General features: G+C 38.2%; 1 protein-coding gene across 2 annotated transcripts in view; it reads left to right on the forward strand.

The window, feature by feature from the left end:
- Window positions 1-27660, forward strand: part of KCNH7 (potassium voltage-gated channel subfamily H member 7) — a 2626261-nt gene that overhangs the window by 2114771 nt on the left and 483830 nt on the right. For both annotated transcript variants that reach the window (XM_044074771.1, XM_044074772.1), the window contains one exon: window positions 3157-3556. In XM_044074771.1, the coding sequence (XP_043930706.1) occupies window positions 3157-3556 (400 nt within the window). The remainder of the gene's footprint in view (window positions 1-3156; window positions 3557-27660) is intronic.

The raw sequence follows: 27660 nt of genomic DNA on the forward strand, positions 1-27660 counted from the left end.
CAGAATGAGCTCCACAGCGGATCCTTTAGTCTGCACAGTATGGCATGCAGAATGCGTGCCACAGTTGATCCTTTAGTCTGCACACTATAGCATGCAGAATGCATGCCACAGTGGATCCTTTAGTCTGCACTGTATGGTATGCAGAATGCATGCCACATGGATCTTTTAGTCTGCACACTATGGTATGCAGAATTCATGCCACAGTGGATCCTTTAGTCTGCACACTATAGTATGCAGAATGCGCACCACAGTGGATCCTTTAGTCTGCACAGTATGGTATGCAGAATGCGCACCACAGTGGATCCTTTAGTCTGCATACTGTGGTATGCAGAATATGCACCACAATGGATCCTTTAGTAGGACAAGAGTGCTTCTTCTGCTTTTTGCTAATGTACACAACTCAACAAATTTGGCACAAATACATGCTATGTGCAGTACAGCACCACATCTGAGGTGTGTGTGTTTGTGTGTGTGTGTGTGTGTGTGTGTGTGTGTGTGTGTGTGTGTGTGCGTGTGTGTGCGTGTGTGTGTGTGTGTGTGTGTGTGTGTGTGTGTGTGTGTGTGTGTGTGTGTCTGTGTGTTTAATCCATGCATTCTATCTGGCATGCATCCTCTGGCTCATGCACTTCATAACCAACCTGCAATTAATTCACTTGCACAGATATATGTACTCAGGAGAAATTGTTGCTATTCATGCACTATAGAACCTTTCAGCATTGATCTGTATGGCATATAGGTCATCTTTTCAATGAAGCTTTGGCTGAAGACCATTCATTTGAACCCATCCATCTGCAATGTTACAAAAGTGAAAACTGAACTTCCATAAACAAAGCATTTCAGCTTATGGCAAAGCCTCCCACAGAACCTCATGCGGTTGAGATAGTGTGCACTCTCATTCAGTATATCACAGTCTAAAATCTCAAAAAAGGGATGTAGGGCTGAAAGGCCTTCCTCAAAAAGGTTGTGACAAATTATGTGATTCTACCTTGTATGTCACACCAGTACATGTGTCTCAACTGTTCTGTGCTTTTTTGGAAATCACTTGAGTGTTACAAACAGTCAATAGAAAACATTAGAGTTTTAAGTTTCAGTGACTCAGCAGACAACCAGCCATGTACTCCTGTCTATGATCTTAACCAATTAGTGTAGATTGCTTCTATAAGGATGTATCAGGACAGCCACACACCAGTGAAGATGAATAAACTATGTGCATCTCAGGTCACAGGATATAATTTAGCATACTGCTCAGATGGTCTCTGAGAAGATCCATGACCAAAACAGGAAGTCCAAAGGTTCCCTGTTGTCTTCTCCATCTGTAGAAGCTGAGTCTGCCAACACATCAGTTACAGCCATAGCTACCTAAATGCAGGAAACCTACAAGCATTTCAGGTAACCCACATACAACTGGGCAAACCCACACAAAGACATAACTGATGAGAACAGAACAGAAATTGGTATTTGTTGAACATTTCTTTGATTGTGTTCTCAACAGCACTATCTCCAGAGAGGAAACTGTATATCTGATATAGTCACTGTAAACAGGATTTCAGTCAAAGACTAAACACCCACAGCACCTTTCTAAACACCCATGGCACATTTCTAAACACTCATGGCACTTTTCTAAAAACCCACGGGACCTTTATAAACACCCACGGCACCTTTCTAAACACCTATGGTGGCACCTTTGTTTTTCAATGTTTTCCTCCTATCTGTCAACATAACAACCATTTTGTTCTGTATAAGACATGTTAATTGTAAACAGTTATATTTGAAAAAAGACCTGCTGTACATCTGCAGATGTCTCATTTTCTAAACTCACTGTTATTCCTTTGTATTTCAAGTATTTAACTTTAATAACTGTTTGACCATCTCTGCAATAACAATATGCTTTAGTATTTCAGCGTATTGCACCACAAATGGAATAAATAGGCCTTTACAATAGTGCACGGTGTTTACAGTGCATGTAAGATAGCACTTTACAATAGTGCAAGGTGTTTGCAGTACATGTAAGATAGCACTTTACAATACTGCAAGGTGTTTACAGTACATATAAGATAACACTTTTCAATAGTGCAAGGTGTTTACAGTGCATGTAAGATAGCACTTTACAATAGTGCAAGGTGTTTACAGTGCATGTAAGGTAGTACTTTACAATAGTGCAAGGTGTTTACAGTACATGTAAGATAGCACTTTACAATAGTGCAAGGTGTTTGCAGTACATGTAAGATAGCACTTTACAATAGTGCAAGGTGTTTACAGTGCATGTAAGGTAGTACTTTACAATAGTGCAAGGTGTTTACAGTACATGTAAGATAGCACTTTACAATAGTGCAAGGTGTTTGCAGTACATGTAAGATAGCACTTTACAATACTGCAAGGTGTTTACAGTACATATAAGATAACACTTTTCAATAGTGCAAGGTGTTTACAGTGCATGTAAGATAGCACTTTTCAATAGTGCAAGGTGTTTACAGTGCATGTAAGGTAGTACTTTACAATAGTGCAAGGTGTTTACAGTACATGTAAGATAGCACTTTACAATAGTGCAAGGTGTTTGCAGTACATGTAAGATAGCACTTTACAATACTGCAAGGTGTTTACAGTACATATAAGATAACACTTTTCAATAGTGCAAGGTGTTTACAGTGCATGTAAGATAGCACTTTACAATAGTACAAGGTGTTTACAGTGCATGTAAGGTAGTACTTTACAATCGTGCAGGGTGTTTACAATGCATATAAGATAGCACTTTACAATAGTGTGAAGTGTTTAAAGTATATATAAGATAGCACTTTACAATAGTGTGAGCTGTTTACAGTGTAAGTATGGTAGCAAACAAAAACACCAGTGCTACAAATACTTCTAACCAAGGATATGCTTATTGGAGTTTTCACATCATTTATCCAAGAAAATATTGTAATGATAAGATAAATGGTTAGACCTAGACACATAAGTAGGCCTTTGGTGGAGAATGCTTCTGTAACAGAAAAAAAAGTGCACCAAACCATGTCTATTAAGAGGTACAGACAATCTCTGTCTCTCTATATCTGTCTCTTTCTCACCATGTTTTCTCCCCATTGTCTCCTGAAATACATGTAAAAATTATTTTATGTAGCATTATTGTTATAGCTGATATTTTCTCTGTTTCTTTCATAGACCACAACCCTTATTGGACTATTGAAGACAGCTAGACTACTACGTTTGGTGAGGGTTGCTCGTAAGTTGGACAGATACTCAGAATATGGCGCTGCTGTTTTGATGCTGCTAATGTGCATTTTTGCTCTGATTGCACACTGGCTTGCTTGCATTTGGTATGCTATTGGAAATGTTGAAAGGCCTTTCTTAGTAAATAAAATTGGTTGGCTCGATAACCTTGGAGTCCAAATAGGAAAACGATATAACATCAGTGATGCCAGTTCTGGACCGTCCATCAAAGACAAATATGTCACTGCACTTTATTTCACCTTCAGCAGTCTGACAAGTGTAGGATTTGGAAATGTGTCTCCCAACACCAACTCTGAGAAAATCTTCTCCATCTGTGTTATGCTGATTGGCTGTAAGTAAAAGTTATTTCTTACTCCTAAACTCCTTTTTTTTAAAAAACTGGAGGATTTTATGTATTAGAATGTGGTGCCACACCAGAACAGACTGTCTGTATTAAATGTGATGCCTTTTTTTAGTTATAGGTGAATAGAAAAAGGAAAAATAAGTTTAGTTTATGAAACTAAATTGGATTTTTAAGGAGACAGCTAAATCACAAGAATTTCACTCATAAGTAACAATAATAATGCAGTTAATTTATTTTAAGTTGCATGTTGTATTATCGTCCTCCATTGTACACAGAACAGTGGTATTTTGTATCATCACTCTCCACTGTACACAGAACAGTGGTATTTTGTATCATCACTCTCCATTGTACACAGAACAGTGGTATTTTGTATCATCACCCTCCACTGTACACAGAACAGTGGTATTTTGTAACATCACCCTCCATTGTACACAGAACAGTGGTATTTTGTATTATCGTCCTCCATTGTACACAGAACAGTGGTATTTTGTATCATCACCCTCCATTGTACACAGAACAGTGGTATTTTGTATTATCGTCCTCCATTGTACACAGAACAGTGGTATTTTGTATCATCACTCTCCATTGTACACAGAACAGTGGTATTTTGTATCATCACTCTCCATTGTACACAGAACAGTGATATTTTGTATCATTGTCCTCCATTGTACACAGAACAGTGGTATTTTGTATCATCACCCTCCATTGTACACAGAACAGTGGTATTTTGTATCATCACCCTCCACTGTACACAGAACAGTGGTATTTTGTATCAATGCCCTCCATTGTACACAGAACAGTGGTATTTTGTATCATCACTCTCCACTGTACACAGAACAGTGGTATTTTGTATCAATGCCCTCCATTGTACACAGAACAGTGGTATTTTGTATCATCACTCTCCATTGTACACAGAACAGTGGTATTTTGTATCATCATTCTCCATTGTACACAGAACAGTGGTATTTTGTATCAATGCCCTCCATTGTACACAGAACAGTGGTATTTTGTATCATCGCCCTCCATTGTACACAGAACAGTGGTATTTTGTATCAATGCCCTCCATTGTACACAGAACAGTGGTATTTTGTATCATAGATTCATAGGTTCATAGGTTGGTATTAGGCTATCGGCCCTAGGGCCTATACAAGCCTAGCCATAACAATTCCCTGGATATTTCTTCCCACAATATTTACTTCTCTGGACCCCTGTCTAGCAGGGTGACTGACATGATCCCTGGGGTGAATTTCCTATCTCCCATCCAATCGTCAAGGTTCCTTTTCAAGAGGACCAAGGAGGTGCTCTACTTGACATGTATGGGCAGTCTATTGCAGAGTATGGGGAGTCTCTGGTTCAGGAACCTATCCCTCCAGCATGTTTTGTTCATTGTGATGACAAGGTTTAGATCCCTGGAGCGTATGGCTCTGAGGGATTGGGATTTCTTTAAGTGGAGCATGTCCAACAGCTCAGGGTTTGACATGGCCCTGTATGTTAAGCAGAGATCGCCTCTGAGTAGACGATATGCCACAGAGTATAGTTGGAGATTTTTAGACGGTCAGCATAGGGCATCTGCTTTAGGCCTGTGATTCCTTTAGTGAGGTATTTCTGCGGCCTTTCCAGCTGTTGCAGATGTGTTATGAGGTACATACCAAATGGGGCGTTATACTCTATAATGGGTCTAATGAGGGATGAGTACAGTGGGACAATGACATCCTTTTTTGTGGATGAAAAGCCCTTAGTGATGAGGTGTGCCACATAGTAGGATTTCCTGACTGTTGTGGCGATGTGGTTATCGAAGGTGAGACCACTGTCCACCTGTGTCCCTAAGTCTCTCATCACACTTTCATTGTTTAGTGTACTGCCACCTATGTGGTAATTCATGATTACATGGTTTTAACCGAAAGGGGATAGCTATACATTTCTTGGAATTAAGCTTGAGCCCATGGCTCTGGCGCCAAGCATCTGTTTCTGTAAGGCCCTTTTGTAGAATATCCACATCATTTGAGGATTCAATAATGGCTCCCAGTTTGCAGTCATCTGCGAACTTTGTTAGCCAGAGTCCCTTAGTGTTGGCCTGTACTTCAGAGAAGTAGATGCCAAACAAGAGTGGTCCCAGGACTGAACACTGAGGTACTCAACTTGTCACTTGTCTAGAGCTGGATTTGGAGTCAGCTACTTTTACAGTCTGGGTTTTGTCAGTAAGCCAGTTGGCAACCCATCAAGTGATGTAGGGATTTATGCCCAGCTTAGTAAGTTTATCTATGATTCCAAACTGGGGGATGGTGCCGAAGGCCTTGGCAAGGTCCAGATAGGCTGTGTGGACTGCCTTACCCTCATCCACAGCTCTGGAGACTGATTTGAAGAAGTCAATCAGGTTCAGGAGACAAGATTGGCCCTTCACGAACCCAACCTGGGCAGGGTCCAGTGTTTGAAGGTTGTCAATGTCTTTGTTTATAAGTTCCATGATAATGCGTTCCATACTCTTGCACATCAGGCTTGTCAAACTGATGGGATGGTAGTTCCCAGGATCCAAAGTGGATCCCCCCCTTGTGGAGTAGGATAACTGTAGCTGTGTGCCACTCAGTGGGCATGAAGTTTAAGATGAGGCTATGATTAAACATGACACTTAGGTGAGGTGCCAGTTCATTTTGTAATTCATGTAGTACACAGCCTGGGATGTCGTCTTGTCGCATGGATGCTGTATTAGCTTTGGAGAGTGCATGTTTTACCTGTGTGGCCATGATTACTGGAATTTGGCAATCTTTTGGTATTGAGATGGGCCCTTTAGGGGCTGAGAGGGGGGTGAAGTTTGCACTAAATTGATCTGCCAGTATATTGTCAATATCCTTGGGATCAGTATATTTAATGCCATTCTGTTGTAGCTCAGAGCAGATCTGAGCATTGCCATTTAGATTCCTGACATAACTATAGAATGCCTTGTGGTGGTCTTTGGAATCTTTGGCAATTTTATTTTCGTAACTAGCTTCGCAGGATATTATGAGGGATCTCAGCTTTTTGCTGAGGCTGGTAAGGGAGTTTTTTGCATCCTGGGATTTTTGTCTTTTCTGCAGCAGATTCTTCCTTCTGTTGTATAGTTTGTTTATGGCAGGAGACCACCAGATTGCCTTCCTTTTTTTGGAGGAGAGTGTCTTGGTTCTATTTGGGATGGCATGATTCATGCACAAGTGGATGTGCTTGTACAGTGCCTTAGTGTAGGATTCAGCAGTCGAACTTTCAGCTCCCATCTGCATGGGTGTCATGAAGTTTGTCACTTCTGACTTGAGTAGCATGAAGTTGGCTTTGGAGAAGTTTTTTACAGATGTTTCTGTACTGGGGTGGGGGTGTGATGTGGATGCCAAGGGTGATTTGCTTATGGTCAGATCTGAGCAATGAGGGGGTGACCACTGGTGTGGAGCATCTATCTCCCATGTTGTTAATGACCAGGTCTAGAATATTGGAGCCCCTGGTGGGACAATGGATTAGTTGATCCAGGGTGTTGGAATTTATGAATTCCAAGAACCGTTGGGAAAAGGTGTTGGTACCTGAGTAGTTTTCCCAGTTAATGGCAGGGTAGTTAAAATCACCCAGTATTAGGGTGTTTGGTTGTATCTTAGTATTTTCCAATATGTTTAGAAAGGTGTAGTGAGAATCTTGGGGCATGGTGGGGGATCTGTAGCGAGCTACAATTTGGATTGCAGTCTTACCTAGTGTTAGTTGTATCTGGAAAATTTTAGATGCATTGTGTTGGGCATCTAGCCTGGAGGTGTGAATATCCTTGGCGAATATAGACGTTCCTCCACCTTTAGTATTTCCATCTTGGTTTGGTGGCTGAAAAGTGTGGTAAGAGTTATAGCCTGGTATTGCAAGGGTGCTCTCTGGAGCCTTGAACCAGGTCTCAGTTACTGCACAGATATTGATGTTCTCCATTTTTAGGAGAGCATTGAGAGAGTGCATTTTGAGATTTAGATTTTTAGCATTGAGTAGAATTACCTTCAAATTTTGCATGCTTGTATCTGTTACGGTGGTGGTTTTGTCCTTTGACCCTTGCCTAAAAACGGCACTATAGCGGTAGCAAGAGCTTTAGCCAGTAACCTGAATCCCAGGGGTGACAGGTGCAGAACATCTCTGGCAAAGCATCGTGGTTTGTCGATCATGTCATCCCAGGCAGACAGTTACTGGATCCCCTTAGAATGACACCAGAAGCTTAGCCAATTGTTGAAGTCAATCATTTTGTCCTTATACTGTGGTATCATTCTGGGTGCAGGCAGGATGCTACTCAGGGCTAGGGTCATACCTGCCTGGGCCACATGATCCGAGAGCTCTTCCATGTCTCTTTTCATGTAGTCCAGAGAGGTACGTCTCAAATCATTCACTCCAACATGGACAATGACAGAGTCATATTTGTACTTTTTGTGGAGTGACTTGAGTGCATGCATTATGTGGTGAATCCTGGCACCTGGCAGGCAGCTGACTGAAATTTTCTCCTTGTTCATCCTGGTGAGTGGGACATCAGTGTGCCTGACTATAGAGTCACCTATGACTAAAGTATTGGGTACGTTGTCTTGTCTTAGGGGCTGTTGTTGAATAGCACACTGATGTTGTGAGTTATGTGAAACTTTGGTTGTGACTGGTGTTTGTTTGCGTTTCAGCTTCGGAGGTCCTTGTTGCATGGGCAGGTTAATGTTAAGGGCTTCCACATATGTGGGTTTAGTGTTGCTATGTGTGGGTGTTAATGGTGTGGGTTTAGAAGGGCTATGTGTTGCTTGAGGTGTGGTCCAGGTGTTAACCTTCTTCTTTTGACTGTCTAGCACAATCTTGACTGGAGAGAGCTTTGCTTCCAGTTTGGCTGTTGGGTTATAGGAGGAGAGGATTGTCTGTGTACATGAGACAGTTGCTGCATTGCCCCAGTATGCCCAGATTCACCATGTGGACAGGAGAAATCACCGGAAGCTGACCCTTGGACATGCCTGTTTAGGTGCTTTTTTTGTAAAGTACAAGAGCTGTTTTCCCTTACCTTTGCAAGGTACTTTGCAATTATAGGCTGTTTAGTGCCTATGATTAATTTCTCCTTATTAACAAGGAGAGTTGAGTGCTTGTGCTCCATTGTACACAGAACAGTGGTATTTTGTATCATCACCCTCCATTGTACACAGAACAGTGGTATTTTGTATCATTGCCCTCCATTGTACACAGGACAGTGGTATTTTGTATCATCACCCTCCATTGTACACAGAACAGTGGTATTTTGTATCATCACCCTCCATTGTACACAGAACAGTGGTATTTTGTATCATCACCCTCCATTGTACACAGAACAGTGGTAATTTGTATCATTTCCCTCCACTGTACACAGAACAGTGGTATTTTGTATCATCGCCCTTCATTGTACACAGAACAGTGGTATTTTGTATCATCACCCTCCACTGTACACAGAACAGTGGTATTTTGTATCATCACCCTCCATTGTACACAGAACAGTGGTATTTTGTATCATTGCCCTCCATTGTACACAGGACAGTGGTATTTTGTATCATCACCCTTCATTGTACACAGAACAGTGGTATTTTGTATCATTGCCCTCCATTGTACACAGAACAGTGGTATTTTGTATCATCACCCTTCATTGTACACAGAACAGTGGTATTTTGTATCATCACCCTCCATTGTACACAGAACAGTGGTATTTTGTATCATCGCCCTCCATTGTACACAGAACAGTGGTATTTTGTATCATCGTCCTTCATTGTACACAGAACAGTGGTATTTTGTATCATCACTCTCCATTGTACACAGAACAGTGGTATTTTGTATCATCGCCCTCCATTGTACACAGAACAGTGGTATTTTGTATCATCACTCTCCATTGTACACAGAACAGTGGTATTTTGTATCATCGCCCTCCATTGTACACAGAACAGTGGTATTTTGTATCATCACCCTCCATTGTACACAGAACAGTGGTATTTTGTATCATCACCCTCCATTGTACACAGAACAGTGGTATTTTGTATCATCACCCTCCATTGTACACAGAACAGTGGTATTTTGTATCATCACCCTCCATTGTACACAGAACAGTGGTGTTTTGTATCATCACCCTCCACTGTGCAAAGAACATTGCCAACAGTTGCCATTGTTGATGGCCACTGTGACTTACAATTTTGAAAATGGTGGCATGAGTAGTCATACATCTGCCACCTCTTGGATCTGAAGGCCTGTGAACTCCGTCATGAAGCTAAAGATGCCCCTTGTTATCAGAAACAAGAGACTTACGCAACCCTAGTAGCACAAGAGTAAGGTGCCCATTTGTTATTTTTTATGATTGCAATGCCTCAGAATAAAGCAATAATAATTTTACTCTTTCCATTTAACCTTTTCCTTTCTCAAAAGTCTATTGTATCCTTTATACTAAAGTTAAAATGTATCTCACTCTAAAAAAAACACACAATTTGCCCAGTGTAATTTTTTTAGTTCAGCATTAAAGTGATAGCACATAGAAACAGATGGCATAAAATATAATTATGCAGATGTCTTTGGATTATTCATTAAGTGTACAGTGAAGCAATTTGTGCAGGTTTCCTTGGGATATAAAGCAAGAAAAACAATGAAATGCACTACTGAAAACCAAAACCAAAATTAAGAAATGGAACAAACACGTAAAACTCTAGCACCTTTGAATTACAAAATTGAGCGCTTTCACCTTCTGGTGCAAATAGACTTCTTCAGAATAAATAGTCAACTGCTTCACAAACCTTTATATACATTAAGACCACATGACCAAAACAATTTAATTAATTAATTGCATACCTCACTCGTTGCCACTTATTACACTGATCATAGTTACTTCAACTCAAATATTAACTTTTATATATATCGAACAACTTTCAAAACTGTATTAAACCTAAACGAATATATATTTTTCACAAAATATTTATAGAATAATATTGTTTTAAATAAAAATAAAAATAATAATGACACCATACAATTTAATTCTCATGTAGATGTCAGCTTTACAACTGTAAAACAAATTCAGCTTTTAACTTTTAACACACAACTTATAGAGACTGCATCGTTTAGGCCCAGATGAACTGTAGCATTACATCTCAGCTGCCATTTCAACTCCTTGTATTCAAGGTGGATGTCTGTGGAACCACCTCTAATACCTAAATCCACCTTGTCTATGGCAATAAATTTAAACTTATGGGATATAAAATTAATAGTGTGTTTCGCCAAGGCATTACTGAGTTTGCCCCTCTGAATAGCATATTGATGTTGATATATCCTGGTCCTAAATAGCCTCTTTGTTTTTCCTATATACAAACCTTGACAGTTTTGGCATTTAGCCACACAGACTATCCGTTTACTGGAACAGGTTTGTGTAAAAGCCTAATGACACAATAATTTTGAATAAACACTTCTGATGGCTCTGTAACATAGCTACACTGATGGCAATGACCACACTTTGTCATGCCACCTACTAAATGACCATTGTTTGTTCACTCAAGTAAAGTTTTGAAACAAACCTCTTTTTTATAAACTATAACTGGATTCTTCCCTACCTTGCTGAGGTGGTCTTACTCAACACCAAAAATACTCCAATTATGTTTGATAATGTCACAAATCCCTCGGAAATGTAAATTGCATGGCAGAACAAATGCTGTCTGATAAACATCTTTGTTATTTTGAGGTGCAATCAATCCACCTGTCTGATTCCTATTTTCTACCCTTGAACTCCGTAACAAAGGGCTAAATAGTCCATCCTGTCCTTTTCTTTGAACCTCCTTAAAGATGTTGTTTATAAAAGTTCTTTAATAACCCCTTCTTTGTAACATTTCTCTTAGATTGACACACTCGCCCTGGAATATAGATTCATTGCTAAACATACAGGCTAATCTCACATATTGGCCTTTTACCAAGTATCTCTTCTGATGAAGAGGATGGTTACTTCCAAAATGGAGGAGGAAATTAGAATAAGTAAGTTTCCTAAACAGAGTGGACTCAAAAATGTTCCAGTTTCTGTCTTTAATGATAGAAACATCCATATAGTTCACTCCGTCCACCTGTACATCCATTGTAAATCTTAAAAAATGTGTATTAGAATTTAAAACTGAAAAAATCTTTCCATAGTGTCTGTCCAAAAAATAATGACATCATCCAAGAAACACCCATACAAGGACCAACAACTAACAAATTCAGATTTGAAAACCAGACTGTTCTCCCATTGTGCTAAAACCGCATTAGCAAACACAAGGGCACGTATCGTCTCCCTGGCTACTCCTTCTTGTTGTCTGAATAGCTGATTATCAAAGACTATAACATTATTTTCCAGAATAGCCTCCATTATTGTTCTAATAGTAAGGATCTTAGTGTGTTCCAGCCCTATATTTGAACATAGAAAGTCGTAAAACATCTCAACTCCTTTGCCATGAGGGATAACAGAGGAGAGGTCCTGTACATCAATAGTAACAAACAACAAATTGTCAGAATAAAAATCATCACACACTTTTGAAATAAAATCCCATTAGTCTTTATATAAGTACCTCTGCTGATTCACAATTCCTTTTATGTGAAAATTAACAAATTTTGCCAGAGGGAAAGTTGTAGAAGCCTTGGCATCTACAATATGCCTCAATGGGGGGGGGGGGGGGTATGCACACATCTGTGAATTTTAGGGATGCCAAACATGGTGGGGGTCCTGGGATAAAGCACCTTGAGATACTCATGTTCAGTCAAGCTCATCTGATCATTATATAACAAATCATCCAACATTACATCTACTTATATGCCAAATTCTTCTCATTGAGGGAAACCTCCTCATAGGTGCCAGTATAGAGTAAAGAAAGCATTTTGTTAACATATTCATTCATGTTCATAATCACCAGGCCTCCACTCTTATCTGGTTTCATAACTCTAATGCTTCTATTGTTGGTAATTTCTTTCAACAAACTCATTTCATGCACAATAAGATCAGAAGAGCTGTTAAAACCAACAGATAATAATTTTTTATGTCATTTTCACATAATTTTTCAAACACATTGACCATGGGGTGCAGGAGGGGATTGAAAATGCTATTTTTCTTACATAAGCTAACAATGGCCTGACTTTGTCATCATTAAAATAAAATCCAAAGTTAAGTTTTCTAACAAACAATTTTAGATGAATCAAAACTTCATCTATTTTGGCAGGTTTTGCTGATACAAAGGTAAGGCCTTTTTCAAACAAACCAGCCCAATTTGATGTAACTTCTAGAAGACTTAAATTATATATATTAAAACCACCTGCCTTATTGGTCACAGTATCATAAATCCTAGTAGAGCTGGTTACCAGCAAGGTCTTCTCCCCCTGCCCCTCCCCCTGGTACTTCCCCTCCGTTGATATGAGCCCCGAGAGAAGTTGTTCCCTCTCCCTGAAATCTGTGCCCGCTCCTGCCTCTGATTCATCAGTCTTTCTGACCTTCTCAGAGGGGGTATATCTAAAGGGACATTCTCTGGATCTTCACCTTCACCCTCACAGGCGTCAGTATTTTGGAGAACCACTTCTGTCATTTTCTCTCAGAGTATCAGCACCATTGTTGTCATGACTGTTCCTGCTGCTATTAATCATTCCCACTGTAGGTGGAACCGGATTTGCTTTATCAGTCTCATCCTCCAACTTATCCCTCGATAACCTTTCAGCTTTTTTTACTTTAATTCCTCAATAGTTTTAACAACCTGCACAATCATTGCTCTATATTCAGTTTTTTTACTTTCAAACAATAAATCTGTTTGAATATGAGCGTTCAACACATTAATAGTCTCATTTAATACATTCATTTTTTTGTCATTGTCTCTCATCAGAACTTCTACCAGTTCACAGCCATGACGATTGAATAAGTTAAGTAACTCGCGGTGTAAGTCTGAGTCCGGTATACGTCCAGTTGGATATTTACAGCTTCGTAGCCCCTTTGGAATCTGCTGCCTCTTTAAACACTCACTAGGTAGCAGTTCTCGAGCTGAAGTTTCCTGATGTTACAGTTCCTCCAGGCCTAAAAGATGTAGTCTCCATAAGCCGTTTGTTAAAGTTAAAAGCTGAATTTTACCTTGATAAAGCCCGGTAATAATCGGGTGAAAGCGCTTGGTTTACTAGCTGTTCTCAATAAAGTTTGTTAACTTATACAGATTGGACTTGGCTACTGCTAACATTTTTGGGTTTACTATCTGCTGCTGGATTTTGGGTCCTGACTTGCTGGGCTAGTTTTTGTTCTTGGTCTATCTACGTGTTGTTTTTTATTAAAAGCTGAATTTGTTTTACAGTTGTGAAGTTGATATCCCCATGTGAATTAAATTGTATGGTGTCATTATTATTTTTTTTTAAAACACTCTCATTCTATATACATTTTATGAAAAATATGCATTCATTTAGGTTTGTTTTAATATAGTTTTGAAAGTTATTCGATATATATAAAAGTGTATATTTGAGTTGAAGTGTTCTAGTAACTATGGTCAGTGTAATAAGTGACAATGAGTGAGGTAATCAATTAATTAATTATTTAATTGCTTTGGTCATGTGATCTTGATGTATATAAAGGTTTGTGAAGCAGTTGACTATTTATTCTGAAGAAAACTGTTAGTACCAGAAGGCGAAAGCGCTCAATTTTGTAATTAAAAGGTGCTTTTTTACGTGTTTGTTCCATTTCTTGTTTTTAGTTTTGGGATATAAAGCAAGTTATATCCACTGACTCTAACATAAAGAAAAGTATCAAAGAAAATGCTTGCTGATGTATATAATTAAGTAAATAATTATTCCTTCTACTAGGAAATGTGGCACTAAAATCATATTGACTTTGGCATGGTCAGGTTACCCCATGGCAATACAGCAATTTTGTATGGCACAAAAAAACATGTATAGGAGATTTTATTTGGGGAAGAGGTAAGCATCCAATCAATAATGGTTCTTTTGTCAATATATACTTTGAACTGAGTGCAGTAGGTGTCAGTTGTGTGAGACCATATAAGTTTATGGGATTGAGAGGGCTACCTGAGTTAAATAAGAGTGAGTCCATGTTAAAGTTGCCAAGTATATATTTTTTTCTTGAGTACTATAAGGTGATGTCCAGCACAAGAAGTGTTTAACAACAGTGACATTACGAGGGGATATACATACCAGTTACAGATATAAATTTGTGATGGTTAAGTCTGAGGTATGAGATAAGCAGTTCAGTGTTCTGAGGAGAGAGGGTAAGCTGAACTGCATTTTTTTATAAATAGTTTCAGTAGATCCTGCTTTTTTGTACTTTCTATCATCTCTTAAAATATTAAAGGCTGAGGGGGAAACATTTCATAATCTTTAATATTTTGCTTTAGCCATGTTTGTGTAAAAATGACTATGGCAGGGAAGTGTTGGATTATCCATGCATGGGGTTCTGCTATTTTATTGCAGATGCTTCTGATGTTTATATGAACGATACTTACGTTGAATGATTTTGTGGGGCAGTGAGTACTGGAGAAATTCTGATGTGCAGGGGTAGCATGGGGGGGTGGCCAGGATATGGGTGAATGTCACCACTTAAGTTCATATTTAGAAGAGTGTTGTGATAGGTGAGCAGCTATTTTTTTATTTTATTTCTATGTCCTAATCTAAGAAGTTTGGTGCATTGATTTACTTTGCATTTTTGGAGGTGTATAGTAGACCTGGTGAACCGTGAAGGTGCTATAATTTATTTTATTTTTATTTTATCTAACATTTGTTTACCGGGAAAGTTCAACTGGGACAGAGCCCATTTTCACTGGAGGCCCAGGGAGAAACATTCCTTAAATATGTCTTTGGAATGTGGGCAGATACAGGAGCACCTGAATGAAACGCATGCAGATGCAGGTAGGACTTGCAGACTCCACACAAAAGGCACCCCAGCTGAGAATCGAAGAAGAGAATCTCTTGCTGTGAGGTGACATTGCTAACCACTGCACCAATGTGCTGCCCAATAGTAATAGTCAGCAGTAGGAGTGAGTGAGAATCTTTGTGGGTGGTCGGTATGATACAGGTGAGTAGGCTGGTGAAAGCAAGTCATGTGAGTTAGGAGAAGCAGAGGTAACAGTACAACTGACCATGGATAAAACATGGTCTGAGAGAGTAAGGCTGTGTACAATCGACAAAAAGGTTACTGGAAGATAAAACAGAGGTACAATAGAAGAGTAATAGTACACTATCAGTTATGGATTATACATTGAATTAGGAAATGAAAAATAGCATTAGAAATTATCAGGAAGGCTTTACCAAGGTATTTGCTATTAACAGGAATGGTTTCAGAGTTTGTAGAATGTGTAGATGCTTTGATATGATGTATAGTATACATAGTAGGGTGGCATTAGGAGGTGGGAGGAGTGATAGAATAACAGAAAGCAGTCTGTCTGAGTAAATTTGAGAAAGAAGAAAGGGGTGGAGTTAGCAGTCTACTGGATAATGTAAGGAGGGTGGTGGAGACAGAGGGGTTTAAGTCAAGACTTATTCCGTAATCCACAAGCTAAATTAAAATAATTGCCTACTCAGCTTAGAAAAATAAAACAATACCTTGGGTTACTTTGCTCAAACTGTTCCCTGTCCCCATACAGACCCCCTCCCAGGAAACAGCCTGGCTTTTACAAGTCCCAGGGTATAGGCCTCAACTAGACCCCAGGTCCAGCACTACAGCACTTGTAATCCCTTTGGGTATACTTTACAAGTTATCCCCAAATGGCCTGTCACACTTCACACCTCCAGGGTCTTTAGGTAAATGCTCCTGCTCACCACTTCAGAACTTCTGAATGAGGAACAAACTTGTTGACTTCCGGCTGCAAGTTATCTCTATTTATGCAGCTTTAACTGGCAATCATTACCTTGCTAGCTTGCAAAAAAACATACTTTTACTGACTGCAACTTTGTGACAAAGTTTTCACATATAGTCATTTTGCAGTTTATTTAAAGGTAGGTAACAGACTTTTTCAGACTAAACGTTTCGCAGCTATCCCACTCCCAGCACAAAGGCTCCATGTTTGTAGTAACACTGATAGGTTTTAGGACCCCAACAACCCCTCAGCACTTTTGTTCGTTTGGTTCATCCTGTGCTTCACAGCATACCAAAAGGGTTGGTTTGTATTATCTTTAGATTCCTACTCATCCTTTATAGTGGTGGGTGGTCAGTTACCATGTTGAAATGTTTACCCGGTAAACAATACGCTAGGGAACAGAAGGCTCACTTGATTGCTAAACACACACTTTCTATGATAGAATTTCTCCTTTCGGAATAGCTCCGTTTTCAGCTGATACAGAACACAAAGTGCTCCTCACCTTGTATGTTTGGGGACAACACTGTCCCCAAAACCAAAAGCATTGCTAGACTGGAGAGAAAATGGGCAGCCACCATGGAAGCAAGAATTAGGGGGTGCAATCAGTAGTTGCACATGTGGGGATTTGTTACAGTATTGGCATTGTGGGTTATATGTGATACAATCAATAACTGTAACAACAAGTTTGCTACAGATTGATGCAGACGAGCTTTTAATTTTTTTGGTCCTCAGCACAGATAGATCTTTTTTCCTCTTCAATTTAGAATTCAACATTGTTAGACTGGAGACTGGCACAGGCACTTGATGAGCTCTGCCCAAAACTGCTTTCGTTGTGTTGGTTTACAGAACAGACGTTTTAAGAAAATAGAGAGTCTGTAACACACCTTCTGAACATGGCATCTGTCCTGTTTCACTGCATGCTGTATTTGTCTCAACAGATCATGGCACCATGATATGAGCCATCTTCCTGTTTGAGATCTGTTGAATATAAGCAAAAGTCACAAAATTAAGCACAAATTTTTGGGTAGTAATGATACATTAACTCGAGAAAATTTATTATATACTTTTAAACTGTGCAATGGCAGTAGATATTTGTGTATATATATATATATATATATATATATATATATATATATATATATCATGCATGTATGTATGCATGTATTTAGTAAGCAGATGGACTTGGCCAGAAAGATCCATTCTCAGCCACAACTTGCTTATAAAACAAAAGCATCAATAACAGAATACAGCTGGTGAGAACATTATATAGTTGATGTTATATTTTATAAAAACTGAGAGCATTATAAAAAGAGTAAATTAAAAATATGTAGTACATTATTTTGAAGATTACTGTTAAGGAATTAAAAGGCATGGAGTATGTGGGGTATGAAAGGATAAGTCAGTAGTATTCTTAAGCTATGCTTAAGAAGTCACTTTGGGTGGAGTTTGAAGAGATGTGGCTAGAAGGAGGTTGTTATCAGGGCTGAAAGGATTACTATATTGAGAATTAGGTTTACTGGATGTCATGTTAAAGTACATGCACTTTACTATGAGGAAAAGATGGCTATTTAGTGCTTTTTGAAGAAGACAGTCATCTACTGACATATATAAGTATGAAGCTTTGTCATTTAGATTCTGCTATCATACCTATTTGGAAGGTAATAATCAGTGAAATAGTGATGGAGACTCTGAAAGTTCAGTGTAAATGACAGGGATGCCAGTGAATTCAGCAGACAATGAGTAAATTAACATGAGGTAACACAAAGTGTGTGTGTGTGTGTGTGTGTGTGTGTGTGTGTGTGTGTGTGTGTATGTTTGTTTGGGGTTGCAATGCTTTCAGTAAATGCTTCTGACAACAATGAGCTGAAATATATTACTATGATAATTATATATTTATTTATTCATTTGATCAGAATTAAGCTTCTGAGTTCTATATAGTCAATGAAAGGGCTGTATGTACCCACACTCATGCAAGTTTGCTCGTGGAGGTTTTGATTGGTTGCACTGTATGTGTCTAACAGCAATAGGCTGAAATACATTATTGTAGCTATTATTTTTTTATATATTTTTTTTATTCAGCTGATCACAGATAACTCAATGAAGGTGTATTTTTGCATAACTAGAAATATAATTAAAAGTTTAAAGAATGAAAGGCTAAATTATATAAATATGTCATCTAAAGAGCAGTTATAGTTGAATCATGGGATACATCTTTGTTTTCTGATGGATATACAAACATTTGAATGTATTTGAGATGGAACTATTGGTGGAAAAATTATATTAGTTCACAATTCACTGCAAGGTTAACAAAACTAAACGTTGAGAATAAAAACTTATGAGCAGGTCTTAAGAATATATAAAGTTAAAATACAATACATAGTTTTCTGTTATAACAGTGCAAAGATAAATTGCAAATGCCACATTAGATTCTTGCAAAAGCTAGGTTACACCTTATGGACCTGTGATTGTTTTAGAATATTTTAATTAACCTCATACAGACTGAAAAATCACGTGACCTACCATCTAATATGACCAGGAGTTCTTAGGTATTATAAATCATTGAGCTATAAAAGAAACAGGATTTCCTAGTGCTAGACTTAGCTTTGTCAAACTATAATAATATAATTTCAGGTTTGGATATTTTTGAACTGCTGAGAACTTCATATCATCAGGCCTTTATATTTGATGTTAGATCAAATGTTGGGTGTAAAATATGTCCCAAGAATTATCAGTGTGATAAATTAAACAGTGATAATTTAAAGACAAATCTATTAGGAATATCTTAGCAAAAAGCATGCAAACAGGATCTAAGAAATTGTGTCTGGAGTGAGGTTAAGATCACTTGTGTTATTATTCTTGAAAGGACTACAAAGTATAAAATATTAACAATTCAAGTAATAAAGCACCAGTCTGGTGGACAGCAAATTAAAAAGATTATGTAAATGAAAACAGGCTCAATGCAATTTATGAAAAATATCCACCAAGTACCAATCAGAAAAGATTAAATTAAATGTCTAAAGACTGTAAAGACAACAAGAAAAGGTAAGACAATTTGCTAATAACAGTTAAGGATGACAACATGTTATAAATATGCAAATGTTCAGAACTGCAATTTTCAGTCAATTGACTCTCTCATGCTTGAAAATGGTTTGGTATTTGTTGCAAATTCTGTGTCGTAAAGGTTCATTGGTACTTACTAAGCTACTGATTTGTGAGGATCTTAAGAAGGGCTCCCTACTGAAATTTCAGCAATCAGCATTTTTAGTGCCAACATATCAAAAATAAAAGGCTGAAAATCCAGGAAAAAAGTGACTCTGGACTATCGCTCTTCTCCTTTAAAGTTCTTTTTTTGTAGGGGCATTGCCCCCAACACCCCCAAACTTGCACACACACACACACACACACACACACATGTATATATATATATATATATATATATATATATATATATATATATATATATCAAAAGTATATAATAGTCATTCAATTATTTATCTATCTGAAAAACAACTGCTAGAACCACCTGCCACAGTCAGGATAGTGATCAGTCATAGATAGACGCCTGCACCTGATGATCCAGAACTAACAGCCAAAATCTTCAAAGGATGATCCTTAGTGCCTTGAACCTAGAAAGGAAATGATAAAAAAGAAAAGATAGCTAGATGGAATATTGAATGGCTGTCACATAGCATAGATTTCCTAAGGCCTACTCTATTATGACCAATTTAACTCCATTTTAAAATCTGTAAGCTTTACAAACAGGAACATAGGAACATACTAGCTAATTTATCATGGCAAGTTATGTTCTAGGGTCGGGAGGGTGGCCTAATAATTAAGGTGTTGGGAGGGTGGCCTAATAGTTAAGGTGTTTGCCTTACAAACACAAGGTACAGGGTTTGAATCTCGCAGGGGATAATTGGCTAGGCTTAAAATGGCTCTCAACGGCAGTTAGCCTAGTACTAATCTATGAACTTATGAACCTATGGAGGCCATAGGATGGCTAGATATATGCACCTTTAATTAGTCACACTTTATTTATTTTATTTATTTATTTTACATTTGTTTACTGGGAAAAGTCCGACTGGGCATAGTTACCCATTTTCAGTGGAGGCCCAGGGAGAAAAGCTCCACATTATGAAAGTAAAACATAAGCAATATAATCATGACAAACATCAGATAAATGAGGAAATTACAGTAATCCATAAATTTAATGCATCTTTCAGCAGCATTTTACAGTATGGGGAGAACAATATATACACATCATACGACCGCATATTACAGTAATAGGAGAACAATGGAAACTTGATTTGTATACAATTAAGGGAAGAGTTATAGAGACAGCAGGTAAAAGCATGTATTGTTCTATAACACAACCAAAGGATATTTAGTAATAGCACAATAGGATGAGTGTGATTGCTAACAAGGTAGGGTTGTTTTTTAATAGGGTATTTTACTAAAATAAGTGAGCCTGCTGTAATCCCGGTGCACTTTGTAGGTTGCAAAACAGAGGGAAGAAAGGAGGTGGAAGAGGTGGGGGGGGTTAGTAGATAAGAAGGACACTAAGGGTAAGTATTAGATAATTAAGCAGAAATACTAATGGTTAAAACCTAATCAAAGTGGTTTAGTTACAGTTGTAGAGGAAGTGGTAGAGATGGTGACCAGAAAGAGGTAGCCTGGTGTTAAGCAGGCAGGTGCAGATGGGTTAGGCTGGTGTCAAGCAGGTGTATATCCATGAGTTCCTTAAGTAAGATTTTAGTTGCTGTTTGAAGGTGGCTTTATTAGATTGCTCCCTGATTTCTAGTGGGAGGGAGTGGTAGATTTTTGTGATTGCATTGGAGTAAAGGGAGTCCCCAGAGCTATGTTTACTTTTGGAGATCTCGACTAGAGCTTTATTGGTGGAGCTAAGTTGGCAGTTATTAGAATAACGTGAAAGTAGGTCTTGGAGGGCTGAGGGTCTTGTTGGGATAGTAGAGTATTTGGTGAGCTAGAGTTAGATGGCTTTGAGCTGAAGTCTTAGGTAATTTGAGCTGTGATAACTGTTGGAAGGCTTAAAAGTTCTGAGCGCCCTTTGCAAACTCTTGGTGGTACTCACCTTCCAAATCGAGCAGGGCCGTACATGATAAACCTAGTGCAAATGTGTTTCTACTCATCCAATCATCAAGACTAGATTTAAAGGCACATAAAGTAGTACTTTGCTTAGGCTGTAGTGTTAACTTAATCTCTGCGCTGGAATACATTTAGTTAGGAACTTATTTTTTTTTCTTGTTTATTCATTGGTATAAAATTAAGTCCCAATTTGGCTTTTTAGAGCCACTGATTTTGTGGAGAAATAATACGTGAAATAAGATTGGGTCTTTTATAGCTCAAAATGTGAGACACGGGTCATCTGACAGTAGCTGGTATGCTACTGAGTAAAAGAAGAGTTGTGCTTATTTATTGGGATACTTAAAATACTTGTAACCTTTAACTTTTAAAATTAAAAGTCATTGAAGCATTTCCAGTTGCATGATTTGCTTGGATTTGTACACAACAAAGGGTACTGCCTTTAGCAATTGGTTAGATAAGGGAAGAATACTGTGGTAAGAGGGTGGCTTTGTATCTTGAAGATATTCCCTTGAAAATTAACTGGGTGAGACAGAAAGATTTCCTGACTATGGTGGAAGCATGATGATTAAATAAGATTGAGTTGGCCACCTAAGTACTCTTGTTTCTCTTGGTCGTATCGGTTTTAAGAACAGTATAACATGTGAGGTAAAAGCAACTTTTTTGACAAACTCAACAATGCTGCACTTTTTCTTTGGATTTAGCTTGACCCTGCTTTTAGTACACAAGACATGTGCATGTTCCACTCTTGTTGAAGTAGTTTCATATCAGTGCTGAGTGGTATCAGTGTCCAGCCATATCAGTGAATGAGTGGTATCAGCATCCAGCCATATCAGTGAATGAGTGATATCAGCGTCCAGCCATATCAGTGAATGAGTGGTATCAGCGTCCAGCTCACGGTCATCAGCAAACTTGGTCAACCACTCCAAAGATATTGGCTTGAATGTCTGCAGAATGAATTCCAAACAGGAGAACGGCCAGTGCTGAGCACAGATTTACCCCCACTAGTTACAACTTAATGTTCAGAGAGGGTACCAACAACCTTCCCTATATGGGATCTGCTGGAATGCCAATTTGCAGTCCAGGGACAATGTTGTGGTTTACATTAAGTTTGCCTAATTTTTTTAATACTACCAACATGGGAGATAATGTTAAAAGCATTGGCCAGGTCAAGATATATAGCATGTACAGAATGACCATTGTCCACAGTCTCTCTAACCTTTCCAAAGATTTTGACTATGTTCTAAAGACACAAGCCACCCTTTACAAAGCCAAACTGAGTGTGATCTTGGACAGATACTTTTTTTCTATGTCTGCATACATGAGTACTTATATTTCCCATGGCTAATGAGCTCAGTGAGCTTATAATTTCATGGGTCTCTAGTGGGTCCACCCTTGTCTAGAGGAGTGAGAGTAGCTGGTCCCCAGATATCAGATAAGCTGAGACTGAAGAGTTTAAGAAGTGGCTTGGATAGTCCATAATTGTCAATCATGGGAATGTAACCTAGTATGTTATCTGATCCCAAAGATGTATTATTTTTAGCCTTTGATAAGGTTGAAAGATTCTAAGATTTATCTCAACGTGATTTCAGGAGAAAATACATCTTTAATGATAGTAAGACAAGAATGTGAGCAGGTGTGGTAAAGTTAGCACTAAATTTGTCTGCTAATATCATAGTATAGCCTTGGGACTGGAATGTATATTAGTATGGATGAGCTTTGTGCATTGTTAACCATTATTCATTATTTCTTGATGTAACTGAAAAAAAACTGTAGTTTATTTTAGTATCTGCAATAATTGTAAGTTTATGATATGCGTTCCATTTTCTAATAGCGCTGTTAAATTCCTTGCTGCTATGTTTCAGTGTGTTGTTGACGTAGGGAAATGGAGATTTGTTACAACGTTCGCTATTTTCCTTCTTTTACTAAACAGTCGATTTATATGGAAGTTCCACCATGGAAGATTAGTTCTGAATTTGCAATTATGCTTATGGCAAATGGGTACAGACCTTTTTATGCAGCTGTTTATGTGCTTGAAAAAATTGGATGTGAATATGGCAGCCCTTTTATTTGTGTCCACTTCCAGGGGATTGTTGGGAATTTTATACAAGTCTTTTATGAGATGAAAGTACATTTGCTCTGGCAAAGTCCCTTAAAATATTCTCATTTAGTGTGGAGAAAGCATCTGTGGGCCTGACAGAGATGACTGATTTGTTATTAGATTTAACCAGGTATGAAGAGCCGCATCATATGGTACAGGTAGAAAGTGGGCTGCTAAGGTACAGGTCAAGGAAATTAGAGCCGCTAGTGGGCAGTTTTCCTATTTGCTCCAGTGAATTAGTATTAACAGATTGTAGGAAATGATGAACATATTCATTTTTAGAGGAGTTAATGTACCTGTTAATGCACGGACAATTTAAGCCCCTTAACAATAAGATATTTGGTTTGATATTTAACTCCTCCGTGGTATTCATTTCATTTCCTTAATCTTTGAGGGAGTTGGATTTGTTAATGGTGATGTGGATCTCCAGTAGCTCCAAGTTAGCATTGTGGGTAATATGACATGATGTGATAGGGTTTCTGATGAATACAGATACTGCCCCCACAGTTTCCAAAAGGCCCAAATGCATGATAGATGCTAAACTCTGGTACAGAGGGAATATTGCAATTACTATGAAACCATGTCTCAGTAACTACACATGTATGAATGTACTCAAGTTGCAAAAGGGCCTCAAGTTCTGGCATCTTTCTGTTTAGACTAATAACATTGAGTATTACCACCATGATGTGATTTGATCAAGTTCTGGCATCTTTCTGTTTAGGCTGATAGCATTGAGTAGTGCTACCATGATGTGATTTGAATAGCAGTTTGAGTTTGCTACGTAGGAAAATCCAGTAGAGAGACTCTGCCTACAAAAAAAACACCACAGGAGCAACAGGGACTTTATCAAGTATGTGAAAGTATTATAATGAAATGTGAAACAGGAAGTCTTAAATACCATCTCATCCCAAGCCAACACATACTGGATCCCCTTATAATGACATCATCTACTTAGCCAGTTGTTAAAACCAATTATCTTGCCTAGGCACATCCTGGCATCGTTCTTTGTGAAGACAAGATACTGTTCAAGACCAGTGTCTTTTCTGCCACTAACACATGCATAGTAGGTTCCATCATGTCTCTCTATATGTCCCTCTGCAGGAGCACTTCAGGTTATTCACACTGACATGGGCCACTACTTGGCCTTTTTTGTCCAGTTAACATATCTTTGTGACATCACAGATCCTGGCACTACAGAAGAAGTGCAGTTACTCTGTTGTTGTCGAGTCTGCTGAGAGTGGAGTCTGTATACCTACCGACAGAGTCATCTGTCGCTGAAACAGTTCACTGTATGAGCACAGACATAGCGGACATTATGGGCTTAGGTCTGCTTGTGTGATCTGTGTAGCATTGCAGTATTCGGTGGTGGAGAAGCAGTCGGTGTCACCGTTTGTGCTGGAGAATGATATCTTTTAGAGCAAGTATGGATTAACAGCGTTGGCAGTAATCCTGGATCTAGTCAAAGTACTTCACACCTTACCACATAAGGAAACGTGCAAAGTTAAAGCTTCTAGTCAACCCTTACATTATCCAATACATAAAATAATGCCTAACAGATAAGTGTAACAGGGTTTTGTTGCTTGGAGCATTATTAACTAATATGATGCATTCAATCTGATGTTTTCACTGGGATCTCTCCTTGGCCTGTTTCACATTCATTTGTTGTTTGCCTCGTTTCCAAAGGCATCCCATACACAGTTAGCTAAATACATAGATGTCAGTAAACTGTGAACTATTGTGATATCAGCTTATGATATGGTTAAAATAAATGATGAGATGGGCAAGCAGAGTAGGTATTAATTTTAACATTCAAAAATGTAAGTACTTAGTCTTTTGGAAAAGGAAGATTAAGACCAAAGTGCTTTTATTTGGCCAAATATTGGAATTGGTAAAATATAAAAGAGATTTTGTGATTCTAATAGATAAATGTGTATTATTTAAGGAACATATTCAATATATCAGAACAAAGGCTCTGAAGTAGGTAATTATTTACATTCATTTCCACAAGGGACCCAAGACATTTGTCAAGCTGCTATTAAACCTTAATACACTCTACATTAGAATATAATTATTTTTATGTATATATAACATTATACAAGTAGGTTTAATAGAATCTGTGCAGAAATATTTTACATATTTGTTCCTTCAGTGTCTTATTGACACACTGGAAAGCTAAAAATAGTAACTTTAGCATCAATTAATTTATGATATGTCACTGCCTATGCTTGGAGCTTCTCTCCCCGGGCCTCTGCTGAAAATGGACATATATCCAGTTAGACTAGCCCGGTCAACAAATGTAAAATAAAATAAATAAATAAATAATAATTATAATATATTCAGAGGACAATTATGCTTTACATATAAGACATACAATGCTAATTATATCATCCCATGATGGAGGGCACAACTGTATACTAAGGAATATGACTTAGGGGCTCATATATTACTCAAACTCTGTCAAAGTTATGGAATAAACTCTCACAACTTACCAGATTAACTGAAATATATATCTACATTTTGACAGAGTTTGGCTAGAAAAGTAGGATATGAGTCACTCTTGCACTGCAGAGGCAATATCACAGTAGGGCTATAAATGTTCAATCAAAATGCCATTATCAGTGGTATCAGATGCTGCTGAGAGGTCCAGGAGGACCAGTACTACATAGATGGGTTTCTAGGCATTAGAAGTCTGTAAACCACACAGACAAGAACGATCTCCATATTATGGTGAGCACAAATCACTGAATAAAGGGGATCCATGAGATTACTGATTGTAAGGTGAGTCACAGTGTTGTTATAGGTGACATTCTCAATACCCTTTCCCAAGGAAGGATGGTAAGATATCGGGCAATAATTGTCAAGGTTGTTAGGGTTCAGAGACAATTTCATGAGAGTAGAGATAAGAAAACCTCAAATCTCAGTGAAGAACTCAAGATCCAAAATAGCACTGGTCGATAAACATAAATTTCTGGCTAAATCTAATATCACTGGTCGATAAGTATCAATTTCTGGCTAAATCAAATATCACTGGTTGATAAATATCAATTTCTGGCTAAATCTAATATCACTGGTTGATAAACATCAATGTCTGGCTAAATCAAATATCACTGGTCGATAAACATGAATTTCTGGCTAAATCTACTATCACTGGTCGATAAACATCAATTTCTGGCTAAATCTAATATCACTGGTCGATAAGTATCAATTTCTGGCTAAATCAGATATCACTGGTTGATAAACATCAATTTCTGGCTAAATCTAATATCATTGGTTGATAAACATCAATGTCTGGCTAAATCAAATATCACTGGTCGATAACAATCAATTTCTGGCTAAATCTGGCCATGATGGGCAAAGATTTAGACTGCAGGTCATCAGATACATATTCAAGAAAACAGTCATCTGATTATTATAATCAGGAATGCCAAACCCATCTGATAGAAGAGGAAATGGAAAGGCTGCAACTCTAGCAACACCAAGGTGATCATATGATGGCAAAATATATTTAATAGTGGCAATATTGTTAGAATAAATGAGAGCAGCAGACTCACATTGTGTAACTGCTAAAACTCTTTTGTATGGTTGAGCTGTACGAGCTGTACAACCTGTCCAACAGATGGAAAAGCACAGCTGGTCACTTAGATACTGCTGAGCTCTAGCTGGACAGGAATTCTGCCTTCTTTTGAGAACTCTCCATCTGGCATGTAGCATAATGGTAATCATGACCAACACTGTCTGTCTATGATCTGCATGGTGCCAGCAATTCTACAATTGCACATTTATCATCATAGGAGGTGAAGAGAATGAACTAATCTGGGGCAATGACAATCTAATCAGGGGTAATGTCTCCTCATAGATATGGTGCAAAACACAAGTTGGGAATAGATAGCCTAGTGCTGGGAACACAGACCCATTCCAATCAATGACCATCACATTGAGAGAGTCAGCATCACCCCATGAAAAGATCATGGAAGAAAAATACTCCAAAGTGATATCATTTTGTAAGTTAGGATCCATGGATGTCAGACATTAATAGACCTCAATTAGAGAAGACTGCAGGAAATGGTGCAATAAGAAAAGGCCATGTT

Source organism: Protopterus annectens, chromosome 6.part0 (assembly GCF_019279795.1).
Source record: "Protopterus annectens isolate FY-2018-M chromosome 6.part0, PAN1.0, whole genome shotgun sequence".
Classification (NCBI taxonomy): Eukaryota; Metazoa; Chordata; order Ceratodontiformes; family Protopteridae; genus Protopterus; species Protopterus annectens.